General features: G+C 35.1%; 1 protein-coding gene across 1 annotated transcript in view; it reads right to left on the bottom strand.

The window, feature by feature from the left end:
* The window catches only part of WDR17 (WD repeat domain 17), a gene marked incomplete at its 5' end in the record, with an annotated part of 38,389 nt that overhangs the window by 16,883 nt on the left and 217 nt on the right, over positions 1-21,289 (bottom strand). The window contains 14 exons of the mRNA XM_083862539.1: positions 91-216; positions 2,064-2,194; positions 2,302-2,451; positions 2,571-2,773; positions 3,633-3,797; positions 4,500-4,586; positions 5,504-5,586; positions 10,069-10,160; positions 12,122-12,290; positions 13,550-13,737; positions 14,072-14,194; positions 14,951-15,202; positions 18,194-18,424; positions 20,331-20,514. Coding sequence (XP_083718665.1) covers positions 91-216; positions 2,064-2,194; positions 2,302-2,451; positions 2,571-2,773; positions 3,633-3,797; positions 4,500-4,586; positions 5,504-5,586; positions 10,069-10,160; positions 12,122-12,290; positions 13,550-13,737; positions 14,072-14,194; positions 14,951-15,202; positions 18,194-18,424; positions 20,331-20,514 — 2,184 coding nt within the window. The remainder of the gene's footprint in view (positions 1-90; positions 217-2,063; positions 2,195-2,301; positions 2,452-2,570; positions 2,774-3,632; positions 3,798-4,499; positions 4,587-5,503; positions 5,587-10,068; positions 10,161-12,121; positions 12,291-13,549; positions 13,738-14,071; positions 14,195-14,950; positions 15,203-18,193; positions 18,425-20,330; positions 20,515-21,289) is intronic.

Genomic DNA, 21,289 nt, shown 5'->3' on the forward strand with positions numbered 1-21,289 from the left:
CCTTTGGTAAAGCATTCAATGTTATTTTTAATTAGTTAAATACTACATGGACTATCAACCATTTTCACATATTGTTTGTGCTTCACTTACCAGCCTAAATCTAATGAGGTGTTTCATATGCATAATTCCTTTGCAGTAGTTTTGTGGAAGCAAACTGTCATCCTGTCCTTTTACTACAGCAACCAAATCCCATAAATTTTTGCTGCCTCCTGGAGGCTAAAATTGTTAGGGAAGAAGAGTTTTATTACAGTTATGTTCAAGAGAGAAACTTTTACTTATAAAGACATTGGAAAACATTTGTCAGTCAACTCTAAGAAATACAATTCAGATAATTTCAATATTAAAACCTTTATTATGAAAATATGAATTAGTTCAAGATACTAAAAGTCCTTCAGTCTTCTTGAAGGTTTAAAGATACAGTGAGATCCATGAACCTATTTGGTGATGTATGAACATAGCTGAGGGCTTGCCATTAGAGTTTTCCCTTTTGCTCTCAAAGAAATGCAAGCTATCTTGTGTCTACCAATAGTCAGCTGCTGGCATGCAGGAGCTGACCCAGGACTTGTTCACCACTTCCTGTAAAGCAAAGGCCTAGGCCAGGTAGAACAGAGCTTCAAGGCTTAACTGCTACAGCTGGGTTTACTATGTTAATATGAAATCTTAAAATAGACAAATATAGTATAATGGTATATGCACAAATTAATTTTTTAAAAAGAAATTTTAAGCATTTCTATTGGTCTACCCTTGGAATCAATCCTTCTGTAGAAACAGGAAAATAGTTAAACATTGAATGAAGTCTAGAAGAGGGAGTATTCAAAAGCTTAAAAAAATCACAAAACCTTTGATTTAAAGAAGCTATTCTAAGAATAACAGGATCACAAGATTAGAAGTCCAATTATTTCTGAGCTGGTAAAAAGCATAAAATCCTACTAGGGAAATCTCTCCCCCAGCTCTGACCCCCCCCACCCTCCACCAAAGGGAAAAAAAAAAAAAAAAAAAAAAAAAAAAAAAAAAAAAAAAAAAAAAAAAAAAGACTATTCTCTCATTTTTCTGGCCACTAAAACTCTTATTAGACTCCTTATAGTTTTGCACAATGCCTCATTTTCTGGACTTGAAAATCACTGAGAATACCTGATCAAGAAAGCTGTTGTCTTTGAAAATTCTAATATTCTTAGAACAGTTTTACTCTCAAATCAACATGGGAAATCAAAATTTACAACTTCTGTAAAACAAGGAATTCCATAAATATACTTTTACCAAAAGAGAAAATATCTAAGTTTGAAATTGAGAAAGATTGCTTCATCATTTCTAAATTATACACTTCAATTTAGCTAGAACTCAAACCAAATATTTTGGCTGAACTAGGTCTTTTTAGATCAGTGTTTTGCCTTAAATTACAACACAAGCTCCAGTAGTAGTACAACCTGTAGTTCCAAGTCATTTTGTCCTTGTTCTACCTCAAGTGCAGCTGCTATGCAGGTAAGAACACACAGGAACCCATATTTTTAACTCATATGCACTTCATATTTATAGAAAATATTACTGTGCAATGGAGAAAAGGCAATAGATGGATACTGAGGCACAGGTAATCTGGATCTATAGTTCCTAAAACATAAAGAGCAGTTCAGGCACGGGCAGTTCAAACCTTATCAGTAATGAGGGTGTTCTTTTGATTAATTAAATGATTAATTAAAAATTTAAAAACTGTAAAGCGGTTTGATTAACCCCATAATTTCATTTTCTTCAATAGCAAATTGCTGTCAAATTAGCCTTTCCTATAGAAAATTATAATATTTTACTAATTAACCTTTGCAAAAAGCTGGTTTGTTTTTTGCAAAGATAAATTAGTGAAATTTGTTTTTCCCAACTGACAACCAATTCAATCATAGACATTTTCATATGCCAACCTGTTAAGAAATGAACTGATTTCTGCCTTTTTTCTAAGCTCCCTTCAGGAAAGAGGGAAAAAATGGTAGAGAAAAAGAAATCTCAATTTTGGAGATTGACTTCAAAAATCAGAGTCATGCACACTGACAACATCCCTAGGTTTGCAGAATACTTACTGAAAAAAATTCTGAAAACCACCTTAGTTTTTTTCCTTGAGGATTTCCCGACAAGTTTTCCAATTCTTGTTTAATATCCCTGGAAACTTTACCACACAGCAAAGGAGGAGCTCCAGACTCCACAGCGCGATCTAACACACACAAAGATTTAGATATGAAATTAAAATAAGAAACAACCAAAGGAACAGAAATATAAACATAGAGAAAATTACAACAATGCTTTATACAATTTGCTTACCTATATTGCCAATAATATCATCCCAACATCTGTCTGTTATAATATTTATTTGTAGAGGATTTATTAGAGGTGTCAATGACCAGAGTCTCACAGTGGAATCACGAGAGCAGGATGCCATGGTAAATGGACGACTAGGATGACACGTTAATCCTAGTAGAGGGGATATTTAAAAATGCAGTCAAATAAGTTCATCCAGTCAAATAACCTGTTTGATTAAATTACTTTATAAATCTCAATACAGAAAAAACCCAAAATTTAAAAGGTATTACCATATACATCTGCACCATGATCATAAACTGTGTCCAAACATGTTCCATCTCTTGTGTCCCAGACTCGAATTGTATAGTCCCAACTGCCAGATATTAGAAGGTAAGGAATTTCAGGATTCCACATCAGTCCCCGTACTGGAGCTGTATGCCCACTAAGAACATTTATACAAGCATCTTGTGTATAATCCCATATCCGAACAGTACTGAAACAGGATAAAACAGAACAATCTACATCAGATCACCTACTCAAATAGAATTATTTATTATTTTAAGCTTCAAATTGATTGGAATATTTATTTGCATCACATCAGGACTCAAAGAGTTGTAGTGAAAAGGGCTAAATCTGACTGGTGACTGGTCACCAGCAAGGTTCAATTCTAGGACCAGTTCTATTCAATGGATTTTATTGTCAAGAAGCTTGCTGTCAAGTCCTGTCATGAATCACTACACTTTGAACTAACAGATTTTGCTTCGAGCATAAACCTCTAATGAATGATAATGGGAAAGCAATAGAAGCCAATACCCCAAACTTTACAAAATATCCTCTGCAAAAATATCTTGTGTACTCTTCAGGGAAGTGGCTTAGTATCATAGAAAAATGCTTTCTCCTGCCTACCATGGACTGATGTGCTCTCCCTCAAAAGTGATGGCATCACAAAAAAACAAGGTATCCAATATTCATTAAAATTCCCTGCAGATTCTACTTAAGTATACTTTTGACAAATATCAAATAAAAGCAGGTCTTGCACCTGTTTCTTCAGAGGTAATGTAAACATGTGGTATCCTCCTTGTGCTACTCCTTGCAGTACCAGTATCAGGCACTGACCCTACTCTTGGGAAAGCATCTGGAAACTTGCACTACTACAGCAGTTGTGACAACTTTAGATAATGATCCTGCTGCCCAAGTACTACATAAATCTAAGAGCAAAGCTAAAACCTGGATCTAAACAAGGCAGAGATTTAGATCATTAATTATTGACAACACCATTACAAGTAAAGATGTAAGTTTCTCCAATAGTCCTGCTTGAGGTTTAAGCTTTCTAATAGTTCAGAAAAACTCACCCATCATCAGAGCCACTGCAGAGGATCCCTTCTCTGAGAGGAGACCAGCGTACATGAAACACCTTTGCAGTATGCCCGGTAAAAACTTTCAGTGGTTGATCAGAGCTGGTTGCCAAGTAGTAAACACGAACATTTTTATCCTCACAACCAGTAGCTATCATATCTCTGCAAAATAAAAACCAGCAAAATCCTTGGTCACAGAGATAATGAATGGTTTTTAAATTAAAAAAATATAATGTGTAGTTTGCAATTTTTTTTTAAATAGCAAATTTTTGTTTCTCCTTCATCTTTTCAAGATGTAGCTATTGACAATCCAATTAAAAAAACTATATCAGAAAAAAACCTGATGAAGATGCATTAGTTGCAAAGGGCAATATATTTGACTACGCACCCAATACACAACTATTATTAAACTGAATTACTATACATATATATATATATATTTTACAAAAATCTCCTGTGTCATTTTTAGGAATTATCTACAAAATTTTTATATAATCACAATGTATTTAGTTGTCTACTACACCTTCACCTTAGCAGTCATTACAAGGACACCAATCTAAATCCCTCCTTCCTGGTATTGAACGCCTGCTTTTTCTCTCCCCATTATATATTCAGCTAGATTTTTTTTTTTCTCTCATCAATATGAAACTATCCTCCTTTGAAAGTTAAGAAAGTTCATGGTGGTCAATGAAATATACTACTGGGAAGACAGAGTTGCTATGGATATAGCCTACTTTGGTACAGATCATTTCAGTTTTTTACTACCACAGTGAATATCACATTCTAGATAACTTTGTGTTAACTTCACTGGTAATCAATTTAAACAGTAAATATTGTCAATTCTTTGGGTTAATTTTTACTTACTTGTTGTTTTGACTCCAGTCACACCCGAACACTGCAGCTGGATGTTTGTACTTGTGAAGGACATTGCCATCAATGGTTCGAATAATACTAAAACCAATTACAATGTGACATTATCAGAAAAAATACATTCTGGGTAGGCTATCCAAAATTGATTTTTTTTCTGTGCAAATAAGCCAGAGAGCAAAAAGATATACACAGAGAATAGGAGAAACAGCCACAAACAATATCAGCCCCTCAATTACAACATTTAACTGGATGTTAATTGTACAACATCTAGCTTGACTTCAGTATCTGTGTTTCTTCAGAGGGGCTTTAAAGATGTTCACTGCGGTACATCTTTCTTGAAAGGATCATCATATCCCAGAATCAAAGTTGTAGTCATGGCTTTAAGGCATAAATAGACCTTTATGAATTAAAAAGAAAGTTGATTGTTTTCTAAAATTTCTGCCCATTATGTTTGAGCTGGAATGATACAGGTACAGAGGAAACAAATGAAGAAGGATTTTTAAATGTACTGAAACACAATATATGCTAAATTGGTTTCAATGGACATTCATGCATTTTTATAAATGAGGTATTATACTCCTGTGATAGTGCACTTGTAATTATTTTATTCTAAAATAGTACTTTTTAGTCCTTGAAACAAAAAACTTAAAAAAAAAATTAAAAATTAAGACAAGTAAAGTTGGATGGCTTTTGAAAAGTGTCCTCTCCAGATAAGAAACCTAGAAGGATATTCTTGTTCAAATAAAAATCAGTATTTAGTTTCACTATCAATGTGTGTTAGACACTATTCCTTTCAAAAACATTTCCTGTAACTTTTCTTAAAATCATGAAAAACATACCCTAACAAGTACAGAAGACTAATTTAAGTCTTGTCCAATTATAATAATTTAAGTTTTGTCCAATAAGAAAAGTTTCAAAATTAATTACTGAGAGTACTGTCAAAATTTACGGACTTGAGAAGTGCATTTAGCAATTTTTTTTCTTCCAGTAACACTCACCAAAATCCATCACTGCTGCAGGTTGCTATTCTTTTGGAATCTTTATGACTCCAGGCAATGCAGAAGATTCCATTCTTTCCATGCTTCAAAAAATGCAAAATACCTATCAATAAGAAATAATTCACCCCTTTTTCTCTCATCTATTGACTCATCTTTTTCACTTTATTCTCCTATGAGCTTCAGCCCTTTTCTCCCCTTACAGTATACTGTACAAAACCACATTATAACGAGTACCCAATATAAGCTGGACGTTTGAGAATCCAAATCCAAAACATTGGGACTATGGAGATAGGTAGTAAAACTGCTATAGCCTTCGGGATCCAAGAGACAAAACCCGGTCAAGCTGAAGAATGAGCAATCCATATCTATAGAAACCTGAAGCTTAAATAAAGAACGTTGTGGACAATCAAGAGTGACCTTTGGGTCTTGGGACAACTGCTCAAGGGATGTGAAATCGCAGGCTGTGTTCTCTTCTATCCTGCCAGTTGCAGGGAATGATGTGGCAAGGAACAGGAAGATCATGCAGATGAACAATTGGATTTGATACTGCTCTTACCAGCACAATTTTGGGGGTTTTGATCAAGGATAAGTTTATACAACACCAAGCCTTCTAGCAATAAATGGGGTCCATCTGTCTCAAAGGAGAAAAAGGATCTTATTTCAGGAGTTCGTAGGGCTCATTGTGAGAGCTTTAAACTAGTTGGGAAAGAGGCCAGTGCCAGGCTTGTCAGAGAGAATATGTAGGGAAGGAGAGAACAACAGAAACCACTCTAGTAGCATAAGGAGGCTTAAGAGGCAGTATCTGGAGCAAACAAAAGCAGCCAATGACAATCACTAGACAGGACTGTGGGGCACCCCTTTGCATGTTCACTGGAATGTGGACACAACCAAATACTTCTATAAGGTGCCTGTACCCCAGAACATGCAGTATGGGGAACAAACTGGATGAACGAGAGATCTGTGTGCAGTCACACACCTCTGATAGCACTGTGATTACAGAGACACAGTGGGATAGCTCTCATGACTGGAAGATTGTCACAAAAGACTACACATTGTTTAGGAAAGACAGGCTAGGAAGTTACAGTGGTGAAATTTCCCCCTGAGCGAGACAACACTTAGGATGTATCAAGCTCTGTCTTCGGGTGGATGATTGAAAGTTGAAAGCTTATGGCTTGGATAAAAGACACTGTTGTTGGTGTTTGCTATAGGCCGCCTGATAGGTAAAAAGAAGTGGATGAAGCCTTCTACAGCCAGCTATAAGTAGCCAGCCCCAGTGTCACAGGCACTGGTTCTTGTGGGGCACTTTAACTACTCTGACATCTGCTGGAGAAGCAACACAGTGAAGCCCAAACAGCCCAAGAGGTTCCTGGAAAGTGTTAATGATAACTTCCTGTCATAGGTAGTGGAGGATCCCACAAGGAATGTGGTGCTGCTGGAACCTCATACTAACAAACAGGGAAAGCCTTGTGGGAGATGTGAAGGTTGGAGGCAACCTTGGCTGTTGTGACCACGAGACTGTGGAGTTCAGTATCAGGCAAGCTGGAAGCAGGGCAGCAAGTAAAATACAATCATGGACTTCAGCAGAGGTACTTTTAGTCTCTTCAGAGATTTTCTTCAAACAGTTCCATGGGAACATGCCCTGCAGGGAAAAAGGGTCCAAGAGAATAAATTGATATTCAATGATCACTTCCTCCAGACTCAAGAACAATGCACTCCAATGAGCAAGAAACTGGGTAAACGAGGCAAGAGATCTTCATGGATGAACAAAGAACTTCTGTCATTACTTAAGCGCACATAGAAAATGTGCAGGAGACAGAAGCAGGGTCAGGCCGCTTGGAATTAATATAGAGAGGTTGTTAGAATAAATAGAAATGAGATAAGGAAGACAAAGGCTCATCTGGAATTAAATCTTGCCAAGGATGTCAAGGACAACAAGAAGTGCTTCTTCAACCCTATTAATAACAAAAGGAAAAGAAAGGATAATTCTTTTATAATAATATAAATTATTCTAAATTATTCCAAATTATTTATATTATTTCCAATTCTAAATAATGATAAATTATAAAAAAGTAGGCCCATTACTAAATGGAGGGGAGACCCTGGTAACAGAGGATGCAGAGTTATTGAACACCTTCTTTACAACAGTCTTCACTGACAAGACCAGCTCTCAGCAATCTCTGACTCAAGGGATCAGCACAGAAGGATGTTGGAAGACTTCCCCTTGATCAAAAAGAACTGGGTTAGAGAACACACAGACAAACTTGACACCCACAGGTCCATGAGCCCTGACAGGATGCATCCAAAAATGCTGAAAGAGTTCTGGTTATCACTGCAATGAGGCTGCTTAGTCATCTTTGAAAGGTCATGGCAATCAGAAGAGGTGTCTGAGGTGAGGACTATAAGAAAGCAAATGTCACTCCAGTCTTCAAAAAGAGGAGGACCTAGGGAACTAGCTAATTAGCCTCACTCACATCAATTCCTGTAAAGCCACATGGATGACAAGAAGGTGATCAGGGGTAGTTATTATGGATTCACTAAAGGTGAGTCACATTTGACCAACCTGATTGCCTTCTACAATGACAACTACGTGGATAGATGAGGGGAGAGCAGTGGGTATTGCCCACCTTGACTTCAGCATGAATTACAACACTGTTTCTCACAAAGTCCTCATAGTCAAACTCAGGAAATGTGGACTGGATGAGTGAACAGTGAAGTGGATTGAAAACTGGCTGAACAGCAGATCCCAGAGGGTTGTAATCAGTGGCACAAAGTCTAGTTGGAGGCCTATCAACAGTGGTAGCCCCCAAGGTTCAATATTGGGCCCAGAATTGTTTAGCTTGTTCATCAATGACTTGGTGAAGGGGCAGAGGCCCATCAGTATGTTCACTGATGACACAAAGCTGGGGGGGTGGCCAATACCCCAGAGGGCTGTGCAGCCCTTCAGAGGGACCGTGGCAGGTTGGAGAGATGGGCAAAGAACTATGAAATTCAGCAAAGACAGAGGCAGGGTACTGCACCTGGGGAATAACCCCAGACATCAGACATGCTGAGAAGCAGCTCTGCGGAGAAGGTCCCAGGGGGTTCTGGTGGACACCAAGCTGCTCATGAGCCAGCAGCGTGACCTTGTGGCCAAGAAAGCCAATGGTGTCCTGGGGTGCATTTGGAAGAGCATTCCAGTAGGTCGAGGAATGTGATCCTGCACTTCTACTCTGCCCTGGTGAGGCCACATCTGGAGTGTTGTGTCCAGTTCTGGGCTCCACAGGACAACAGAGACATGGAGCTTTTGGGGAGGGTCCAATAAGGGGCAACAAAAATTATTTCTCTTACAAGAAAAGGCTGAGAGAGCTGGGCCTATTCAATCTTGAGAAGTCACAACTGAGAGATCTCATCAATGTCTGTCAGTATCTGAAAGGAGGGGTGCCAAGAGGATGCATCCAGTCTCTGCTTGGTGGTGCTGAGTAAAAACACATGAGGCAATGGGCAGACACAGATGCGCAGGAAGTTCCACGTGAACATGAGGAAGAACGTCTCTATTGTGTAAGTGACCGAGCACTGGAATAAATTATCCTGAGAGGCTGGAGAGTCTCCCTCATTGGAGATATTCTAGAACCATCTGGACATAATCCTTTGCAAAGGGGTCTAGAATGACCCTGCCTGAGCAAGGAGGTTGGACCAGATGACTCCCTGTGGTCTCTTCCAACCTTAATCATACAGTGATTCTGAATAAAGCTTACTTACTTGTTGGAATAATGAAGTTGGTGGGCATGAAAAATTGTGATATGAGAAAACTTAATTGGGACATGTATCAGAACCAGTACTACAGAAGTGTTATTTAGTAGCACAAATGCAAATATCAGTATTAGAATGCCAGAACTTCTGAAGTAGGTATATTTGTTTTCTGCTCGTGCCTCTCTTCACACTCTCACCTCTCTTTTTAGATGCAGATCCTATACTTAAATAATTATGTCTGTATAATCTGAAGATCACAGCTATATACTAGGAATATACAAAATAATGTAAAATACTTCAAAATAGTATTACACAACTCCTTCTGCCAATAAAAATTATGCTATTATTTCAGGACTTAAAAATGCCTGGATAAATTTCAGGTAACACAAGGCAAGCCACTAAATGAGTCATACTGCTTAGTGTGCTGCAAAATGGAGCTTTATTGATCCAGACTTCAGGTACTGAAAGTTTTTTCTGGCCCTTATTTTTGAAAATACAGAACACAGTTTTCATTTTGATGCTGAGTCTGTATGTCCATATATGTTTACACAGTTAAGAAGGAATTAGCTATGATTTTGCCATGTATCCCTATAGGACCAATTTTAAGGTAATGGAGTCCATCTGGTGCTTCACCGCTCTCGTATCACAAATCCAGTCTGAGGAAGTAAAAACACTTCTGCCACACATGTGAACTGGCACTCACAAAACTCCATAGATTTTTATACTACAGCACCTTTCAAAAGCACAAGTACTTTGGCCATCTCTATTTATGGACACTAGAGGGAATGACTAACTTACATTTCATATAGACAAAACAAGTAGTAATCTCATCTTACCTCATTGAATCTGGTTATCATTTTGCCTTTTCGAACATCCCAGATGAAGCCACCATTTCTGGATGTTCCACCCGCTATGCAGTTCAAATTTCCTTTAAAAAAAGGGGTTTGTAAAATATTACAATAATTATATAATCAGAATATTGTTTGACAGTGGTTCTACTTTAAATTGAAGAAATGTAACATGAAGGGAAGACATCAATGGTACATGAACATGAGTTTTCCATAGTTTAAGGCCAGCATTTGCTACTAAGTTACAAACATCAATTTCCATGAAAGCCTGATCTGCGTTTCTTACATTCCTGTTTTGAGAAATGATCAAATAAAAATTCTATTGCTGTAAAAAGTATCTTAATGCCTGCTGAAAGTCTTGCATGTAAGAAATTAATTATCATAATGTATATGACTCAAACTGAGAGAGGTAATCTCAATGTTTCAAGCTTGAAGTTGTATCAACTAGAGCATTTTCCTTTTAAGTTCCCTACCTATAAAGACAAATCATAAAAATGAGAGAGAACATCTAACAGCATTTTGTTTTCTTAATCTTGCACCACTGCTGCATCTAAGACCATCAAGAATGTACTTGAATCTGTAACCACACTACAGAATGGAAAATACGAGTACAAAAATCCACAGTGAAAACCTGAAAACTCAGATAAGATCTAATCCAAAAGCCACCAAATTCTCCTCACCACAGTGACTCTCTATCCCAAAATAGCTATGGATTTCATAAATAGCAAATTTATAGCAAAGTTTTGACTGTTGTTTTATTCCAAGCTTCAGAGGCGGAAAAGTCAACCTATGCAGGAGTCATCTAGCAATGTAAATATATAAATTGGGAAAAAACTCAGGTAGGAGAATGATAGGGGAGAAAAAAGAAAAAGGAGTAATAACTTTTTTCAAAGGTCTTTTGACATCAAACAAATGGTGGCATGCATTAGATTATATATTAAGGACAAAGTACAAGGCAGATAGGAACTGTCTGGGAGTAAGGTGAAAGAAGCACAAAAAGTTCTGGCTGGGAGTGACAGGAGCTTTTGGATAGGGTGGTAAGAAACAAAGTTGAAGCATGTGCTTCCAATTCACTTTTAAAAACAAACAAACGAAAAAAAACCCACCAAAAAATAAAACCACAAAATCAAAAGGAACAACCCCACACCCCTCCAGCAGCAAACAAACTATTCATTCAATGTGAGATACAACTACAAATTGAATTTAAAGTTTAAAACTAAATAATCAAGCATAAGCACTGTATTTCATATTGCCATGATTTCTATATAGCAAGACAAATTATCTATGAAGAGGTATAAGGTGCAAGAGACTCTGAAATGAAAAAGTGCAAATGTATTTCACATATGCAGACTACATTAAGCTTCCCACCACAATAGTCTTCTCCTGCCAGTTATTATTTCTTAAGAGTTTAAAAGTGCAGGTGAGAACAGAGATATGAATTATTTAGATTTTTTAAAATATATCTTCTGTCCAAAGAAATAAAACACAACAAGGAAGTCAACCTTTTGTCAACTACTGACAAGTATCAGTGTGTATTTTCAGGTACACCAAAGAAGGCTACAGGCCAGTTTTGAAAACAAAATTTCCCAGTGACTCCAGTGATTTGTCTAAAAAAGAGTAGATGCTTTGTAGAAAAGACACTTCCTATTCTAATAAGGTTAAAGCAGAGTTCTTCAGTCATTAGACTCCTACACAAAGAAGGAAGAAAAAGAGCTAAATGCATATGTTCCACTATTTCAGCACAAAATATAATCTGAATTCCTTTAAGTAGCTGTTTCTCATGCAAAGCAAGACATTTTGTCATCTGCATAATGCCATGTTAGAAATGTTCTGGAGATTCTTCTCCCTCTATTCTGAGTATGAAATACTCAGCATTACTCAGAAGGGTAAGCTTCAGCAAGGTCTGAAGCATTGAACTCTGCTGGCTTCACAGATAATTTTGTTTAAACCTTATAAGATGCCTTTCTATATCAAACTAATTCTTTTATATGAAAAATTCTGCAGTCAAAGAACATTTAGACATACAGCAAAATATTCTTACCTGGAGCCCAAGAAATGGAATAAATAACCCCCTCATTACCAGGAGATGTATAAACCGCTGATAAAGTATTTATGTCCCAAACTTTTATTGTGCCATCAAATGAAGCTGTAGCAAGAAGATCAGGGTTATCAGGTTTGAATTTGCAATCAAAGATGGTCTCAACATGTCCCTTAAAAGAAACAAATATTTAATCCATTTTTATTATTTATTTTTTTCGTAAGTCCAACTCTAGATCAAACTCTAAATTATATTGTATTTAATTTACCTGTCAAGTCAATTAAGAGTTGCAAAATCCCTTTATATTTAGGCTTATCAGTCAGAATTAAATGGCATTAAATAACTTGGACTATAACACACTCTTTCATAGATTATTATTAAAACCAGAAAAATTCTTTCCTGAAAGCACTGGGTACACAATGCCAGGAACTTCTTAGTATTTTCTATTAGAGCTATGTTGCTTAAAAATTGAATTAAAAAAACTAAGAAAAAAAAAAATTAAAACAGGAATCAGGTTTTCCCTTTTGGTAAAAAGTACCTGACTGAAAAAATAAAGCTCTGTATGTCAAATATGTTCTACAAATTGTCTAGTACCCCACTGAATATTCTGTGTTTCTAGACACAGTCTATGCTCTATTGTAGTTTAAACTTCAATCCATTAGAGATTTCATGTATCGATTGGTTATGTTCCAAGACACGCATTTGTAGAATTTAAGTTGGCAAATCTATGAAACACAGGTATTATGTAAGAATTCTTTTAAGAAGTTGGTTTACAGGACCAAACCTAATAGAAATTGAAAGAGAAAACCAACCAATACCCTCTATTCAAATGCATATGGGAGTACAGCTGAAAATTATTTGGATTTTGTTTGTTTGGGGTTTTTTTCAGTGAAAAGGGAACTTGGAAAGAGGAAAAGAGAAATATCCACAAGAACCTCAATAACCAAAAGCCTGGTGAAGAAGAGGGTCATCTAATATGTGTTAAACCCATTCCTGAATTTCAGCTTCAAAGAAAATTTAATAATTAAGTCTTTGTAATGTTAAACTGAGTGCATTCACCATATAGCCCTCTGATGAAACGACTCAAACTTTTATTCTGAATCATAGAAAACCCACTAGAGAAATTTTCTGAGAAGGCAATCAAACTAAAATTTCAGTTAAAAATAAACAAACAAAAAACAAGTCTTTAAATCTGTATTTCTGGTTTAAAACAAACCGTCAGAATACTTCCAACAGAATTCATTAATTTAAAATAAAAGATTACTTTAAACTTCAGAACTGTCATTTTGTTTCCTATAAATCTGGGCTCTTTTTAACAACAGAAACTGTTTTACAGTACTGCGAAGACTTCGTTCTCCAGGTTTTTTTTCTGTTAGAAGAAAGTGTATAAGCCAAATAAACTCTCTATTCAAAGACAGAGATGAACCATACCAAATCTCTAAGGAAATCCCACTTTTTGGCTCCCATGTCATAAAGCCCCACTCCACCATCCATGAAGCAACAGACGGTATGACCAGGAGGAAGAGAAAATGCTTGGTTTTGGGTTAAAGCTGGAGGTGGAACAGCCTCACTTGTTGAAGATGTATGGTGATTTTTAGTAGGATACTGTGATGAACATGCTTAACAATATAAAGCAAAAGACAAAGAGAGAAGATTAATTTATATTTCAATAATAAGTAAAATTATAATTAGTAAAATGCTTGTATTCTAATGAGATTTAAAACAAAAGAAATGGAGAATTCCTGTATGAAGCCTGGCCTACTATAAAAGGGCCTTATAAAGTACAAGATCCTTTATGCCTTTGCCTAACCCACTAACAGCAAAATGTACCTTAACTAAGAACTAAATAGCTGACCAGCCCTACAGAGATTGATCTGGACATTACAGGACTCATAAATAAGATTTTCCCAAGTTGCAGCCATTACAATTAATAACAATCAAAATTACACTTACGCTTTTTCTTTGGAGGAGAACTTAGCACATGCAAGCCATGGAAACCAGTTTGTTTCAACTTAAAATTATCTATAGGTGTTGTACGTGAAACATTCCAAACACGTAACACACCAATCTGAGAATCTGAGGTTCAAAAAAACAAAACAAAACAAAACACAGAGGTATGTGGTTTGAGGACTGATTTATACAAAAATACTGCAGTGAATTAAACTTCAAGTCCTAAGAACAACTTTATAAGCAGGCACTGTCAACTCCATAGAATCACAGAATAGTCAGGGTTGGAGGGCACCTCTGGAGACCATCTAGTGTAACATCCATGGCATCCTATTTATCCTCCATTTACCACTGTGGCCATATCACTATTAACAACAATCATTATTAATATTAGCTATTCAAACATAGATGAATTCTAAGGAACCTCTCTCATTACAAATATTCTGCCAGTCTTAGTTTCCTTATTCATTAGTTCAACCTGAGCCATAATGTCTATGGTGTAGAACAGAGGCAGGCAATAGCTTTTTCTTTTCATTTTTTTAAATCTTTGAAGTGACATCAATTATTACACCGCATTTTTATTCCTATTCCCAAAGGAATTAATATATTTTTTGCTAAAGGGTGCATGAGGAAAATATTACTTAGCATAAAAAGTTGTAGAAAGTCACATATTTATGCAGCTAAATTTTTCAAACACGTAAAGAAATTGCTCAGTGTAGTTTTAGTATTTTCCAGTTCTGTTTCATGGTCTTTTATTGTACAATTCATGTATGTTTCTACTTGTAAAAATATTACGAAACAGAAAAATCAAACTTGGGGTATCAATTTTGAAGACTCAGTCCTGTATTTTTTATCTTTGCACAAATCAGGAAATAAAAGCCTTACCTCCAGTTATAAACATTCCAGGTGCACTAGAAACCCAGGCTAAACACTGAACAGATGCTGCTGCACTGGGAAAACTAAAAGTTGTGATACAGGACAGAGATTCAGAATCAACTAGCCGAATACCATTATGTAAATGAGCAACAAGAAGGTAATCAGTTGACAAAGGGTCCCACTCCAGAGCTGTAACTGGATCCTCTTCATCCGTTCCTTCAAGAGATTCTGGTCTTAAGACATGTTTCTGATTTTTTGAACCTTTAAAGTACACAAGAAAAGAGGTTATTTAAAAATTAAATCAAATATATCCTTTCCATAGGTACAAGGTTAGCAAACAGGATTTTTTCCTCTCTCTCTGAAATTTTCAGTAACCTGCTCTATTGTCTGCACTAGTCAAAGTAATGAAGCTATCTTTGCAATATTTGACTTGGAGTACTTCTTTTTCTAGCAGATTTGACTTTAGGTTTAATACAGCAGAAAACAGAAAAAGCTGTCAGGTTTATAAAGATAACTTTCTAGGAAAGGAAAGCATGTTAAATCATATACATTAGTCAAAGAATTATGTGAGTAAAGGTCTGCAGCACAGCACAAAATACAATCCATTTGAGTGTAAGTAAGACTGCACACCACAGCAAATACGGGCAAAATAAAGGCAGTAAGAACTAGAAAAACACTGTGACAGTAAATGCTTTTTCTGAACAACTGCCTTTAGACATTTTTCCTTCTTTAAAACTATGTGTGCAGCTATGAAGTGTTTACAGATTCTGTAGCCAAACCAGACCATAAAGTATCTACTGATCTAGTCTGATACCTACAAAAAAGATGCGATATTTCACTTGATGAAATATTATCAAACACCACATTTTTAATATCATATTTATCTCCCACTTTTTATTTTTACTGAGAGATGAATCTTAATTTATTAAGACAGTGTACAGTCCAGATGAAATAGTTCTGTATTTTTTAAGTTGTGCTGTTATACTAAAAAAACCCAACCAAAAAACTTGCTTTTCTAGAAATAAGAAATTGACATCTTCCATTATTCAGCTTCAATCTAATTTTCAGTTTTGGTACTGGTTCATACACATTACATCTAGGGCAACTTTATAAAATCAGGTACTAGAAATGGGAGAAATAATTTAAGACTGTACAACAATTAACAGCATAAACCAATTTCTTGATCCTATTTTTTTTTCACTCTTCTGAAGCATTGGGAATAACAGAAGTATGATAATTGCTTAAATTTGCCAAAAACTTGAGAACTCCCACTTTTTTAAACAATGTCCCCTGCTTACATTACAGCTCACCCTTTTGTTTTACTGCAAATCAACACTGAAATGAAAAACAGAAACAGAAAAGCAGAATAGACATTTTTCAGGCAGCTATACAAGAACTAAAGGCAAAAAGTCCTTAAGTGACTGAAATCATCCATATTCAAACACTTCAGCCCCAAGAAAGCACAACCACCTGGTGGGAGAGTATAAGACAGCGTGCATCCAGGAGCCATTCAGTTTTACCTGTGTTTCAAAAAAAGGAGTCTAAAAGCAAATCCCATGAAAACCCTAACTGTTAAATTTTGTTTTCCATTAAAAGAAAACATGAACAGTATGAATCATCCACTGAGTCACAGGTCATTTAAGTAAGCTTAAATGAGAACAAATAAAAGGGACAATGTTTGGCTCTATATGACTGCATTGAATCTCCCTAAAAATTTGGTATTAATCATATATTCTTGCATATATTTTCTTTACACTAAATGTTCTGATATATTAATGCATATTGTGGTGTTAATAGAAAAGAAAATACAGCCATGGGACAGAAAACTAAGTAAATAACAGCAGTGAAAAAAACATTGTGTAGTCTGCTACTTATAGAAAAAAATTTCACCCAGCTGCATATAAACTTCCAAATTTTATTGTTCTGTTGGAAATGAACAATTTTATGTATGCTGAGAACAGGAAAAAACTTGTATTTTTTTTTTTAATTTTAAAATTATTTGAATAAAGATGTGCAATATTACAACAATAAAGAAAACTATCCTAATTACAGAGAAAGGTAGCATTCCTGTGATCATGTATTCTAAATTTTGAGTTGATGCAAATAGTTTTATCTAGTAATGGATAATTTTCCTGAAACAAATTTTTTACAGCAACTTGAATTGTGATACATACAAAACTGCCATTGCCTAGATTTTTTTAGCCTATATTATATTTTAATTTGCAAAATATAATTTTGATATTTTAAATATTTTTTCTCATTATTTCTGTTTTCATATTCAAATCATTCTAGACAGACTTTATGAAAAGTCTCAGTCTGATAAATACTTAGATGTTACCATATTAAAATTGATTTCCTTTTCCCAATGCCAGTGCTAACTCGGTCAGCACTACAGAAGCAAGAGGATCTATTCTCTGTGACATCCTGTGTGACAACTAGTAGTGTGACCTGAAGGAAAATAAATTTTGCATGGCTGCTGGAGAACAATTCAACAACGTAAAATTAACACATTTTTTAAAGGACAGTTTTTCTCACAAAGTTGAAAATCAATTTTTATTCAAGGAAGAAGAAGCAGTCAGGAAAAAATTTGAAATAATCAACCTAATACAGATATCTGCCTTTAAAGAAAACTATGAAAATAAGTCAAATTTTACCTTCAAATGAGCTTATCAACATAACACTTTCTTAGCAGAGAACAAGACTATTTATTAAGTATGCACAAATGTGTGTGGTGGATTTCAGACAAAAAGAGGTAAATATTTTTCCATCTATCCTTTGACAGAACAGAACCATTAAGATAATATTAAGTGTGACATGAGAGTCTACCTATAAAATTGCAGAGGATTCTAGAATATGAAACAGAGGACTCCAGAACAAATGCAAAAGTAGGAAAGTAAACAAAAGATATAAGTCTTTCCATTCAGAAGAATAAACTTGAAGGAAAATATAGTTCAGTGGAAGATCATGCCTGTTATCATTCTCAAAAAAAAAAGTGTTTATTGCAGTTGTCAAAAAATTGCAGTCCTATCTTGGTCACAAAAGGGAGGAGACACAAAGAAAATGCTCTGAATTCCTTATCTAAGAAAACATATTTTTATTATATGGAAGGAATAGGAATATTATGAATCAAGAACAAATTTTATGCATGTACCTACATTATAGAATCTAACTTTTAAAAGTGCAGAATTGCATGCATATGGAGAAACAAGACATACATATATAAAGCTAAATATTTTGCCATATAAGTTTTACCTGGTTGAAAAATAGATAGGCTTCCATCAGTATGTCCAAATATCACCTTTCCTTTTTTCTTTGGATGCCATCTAAACAGACTGATATCTGACAAGAAACTGTGTGCTTCTCTATGCACAGTTACTCCATTGTCAGGTCCTGAGATAGTCCAAATGTACAGCGGACCTCTGTGGGACACAAACGCAACGGCATCACCTTCGTTCCAGCACCAGCCAAGGGATGCAGGAATTCCTGAAACATACAGATAAACCTTATAAGAAGCAGAATACAAAATTCAGTGCAGTATTGCTTGACCCAATATCAGCAATTGTCTTGAAAAACAGTAGAAATAATTGTTCTACATAAAAATTGCTAGACTGAAATTTAGAGAACTGCATGCACATCTTATGGTGTAAAAGTAAACTAAAGACTTCCATTGGCAGGAAGTAAAATTATTTCCCAAATTACTTTTATGCTACTTTGATGGGCTGTATTTAATGATATCTATACCTCATCAGTGCCAAAAACATTCACACATTTGGGGGAGGATAAGCCTGATCCTGCAAACAATACTTTCATTCATTCAGAATTTCATTCACTACTATGTTTTACTGTAAGTTATTTGCTACTAAGATAGTAAAATACTGAGAATTTCAAAATGCCTATTTTAGCAAATGAAATTTAGAGATACATCTAACAGAAGCAGATATGTGTGACAAAATTTGAAAGCTTGCTCCGTAATAAAAGGGAACTCTTGATAGCTTCCTTCTGGATACATGACAGAAATTAAATTCAGTTTTCTAATAGTTGTTTAATTCAGTTGTCTAATACCTAACTGTAGGCAGTCTCATTTAAGAATTTTGATCTTAATGTCTCCAACCCTCATCATCCTCACAGCTTAATAATGTGTGCCTGAAGGAATAAATGACAGCAAAATAAATTCCTCAAGCTGAAAACTTAAAACTGTATTTAGACAATTCTATGTGGCAGTGTAAAAGGGATTAAAAGAGAAACCAATAGAAGGTTTAAACATATTATCTTAAATTTAAACATATTATCTTAATATTATCTAAAAATACTAAAATATTAGTATTTAATAATATTTTATAATAACAACACTTTTTCATGTGTAGTCATTGGCTGAAGTAGATTTTTAAACAAGCAATGTATTGAAAAATAAGTATCAGCATTTATATTCATGCATAAGCTCATACATAATTTCTTTTAGAATCAATTAAACCACTGTGAATTTTACTTTTTCTTGATATGCAAGATGTAAAAGGTATCCCTAAATGCTCTGGAGAGAATAGAGTAGCAGATCCCAAAATAGCTTATTAGATCCTGAGATCTTGACTGTTCTTGGGTCTCACTCACTTTCCAAGAATGAAAAGGTAAGAGTCAAGGACACCTGATGAGATTGACTCTAAGAACAGAAATACAGGTAATGGTTTTGACTAAATGGCATTAATCAGAACTGGGCAGGGAAACGTAACTGTAACATGGATGCTTAACCCCTCAGAGTTGTAATACAATCTCCAGCAATTTCAAGGCCTGAGACAAGATTCAGGTAGACAAGCATTAGGATATTTAAACAAAAGCTGTTGTTCAAATTCACTGATGATTTATACTTGAATCTGTTAAGGCTACCTTTTATTTGCTTTCACTTAGCTAAAGTCATTATGAAATTTATTATTTAAAAATATAATTATTTATCCTTTTATACAGTGACAGAAATAATGGTTTGGGGTTTTGTTTGTTTGTTTGTTTTTTTGTTTTGGTTTTTTTTTGTTGTTTTTTTTGTTTTGTTTTGTTTTGGTTTGTTTTGTTTTGGTTTTTTTTGTTTTGTTTTGTTTTGTTTTGTTTTGTTTTTCCCTGCTCAACAAGTAATCACTAGCAAAGTTAATTCTTGAACTGGTCAACTTCTTTAGGGAAAAAGAGTAATGTCTTTCTTTACCAAATATGAGATGGTTGACAGCAATTTAGTCAAACACACTATCATTATTTTCTAGAATGAACTGCAAAAGATCTGACAAGAATATTGTGTTAGGCAATTGTTAAAACTCCAGCCTACCAACTAGAGAGTTTACACTCTGTCAAGTATTTCCCATGCCCATGGATCAAGATGTATGGATAGAACAGATCTCCATGTCTAAAATACCTTTGGTATTGTCCAGCTTGGCCACAACTTTCTGTTCATTCACATTCCAAATGACCACTAAACTATCTGCACTGGCACTTGCAAACACATCAGGGTTGTGGGGACACCAAGATATGGCTGTGATTGTCTTCTTGTGCTCAGACATAATCGCATGGAGCTTGAATTCATTGTATCGGTGATCCAGCTAAACAAACAGTAAAATTCATTTTAGAAATACATTTTTTTGTAAACTTACTTAAAATACCTCTGGGTTGGAAAATACTTCATATAACAATATTAGACTTTCAGATGACTTTATAGTGCATTTAACTATTGCCAGTTACCTCACATCTCAATAAAATAAACTCTCATACATTTGACTTGGAAAAAAAGGTTGCCTGATATCCAACTATCCAAAAACCAGTTTTGTGTCTATTTCCTGTCACTTATAAATTACTACATTTCATTTAGAAGTGTACTCAAACAATCTTAAAATGTTTTATTTATAGGCATGGTAACAATCATTTAGTATGGAGTAGTAATCTCCAAGGGGGTAAACAGGACAGAATATAAAAATGAGTTTGAAATCTTTCTCATTTTTTAAATTACTTAGTACAGTTAAAAATAGAAAAAAAAAATAAATACCCAAACATGACACAGTAAATTTGTTCATTTTAATACTACTACCAGTATAATTCCTAAAATTAAAGTAAGTGCATACGTTATTTCTTCACATATTTCTCAATCTGAAAATTCTATGTCACAGCATTTCTGTTTTTTAGTTAGGTGTTAGGTGCAAATTTCAGAAGACCACAGTGCTGAGGAGTTTGGGTTCCAAATTAAGTAAAGGTGGGTCACCACCTAAATCCATATACCTGAATCCACAACTTTAAACCATTTTAATCCACTGTGCAAAATCCTATTTTATACTACGGCTTCAAATTAAATTGTGGAATTGCTTCATTTCTCCCTCAGAATGC

This window comes from Zosterops lateralis (genome assembly GCF_965231275.1).
Source record: "Zosterops lateralis genome assembly, chromosome: 5".
NCBI classification, from domain to species: domain Eukaryota; kingdom Metazoa; phylum Chordata; class Aves; order Passeriformes; family Zosteropidae; genus Zosterops; species Zosterops lateralis.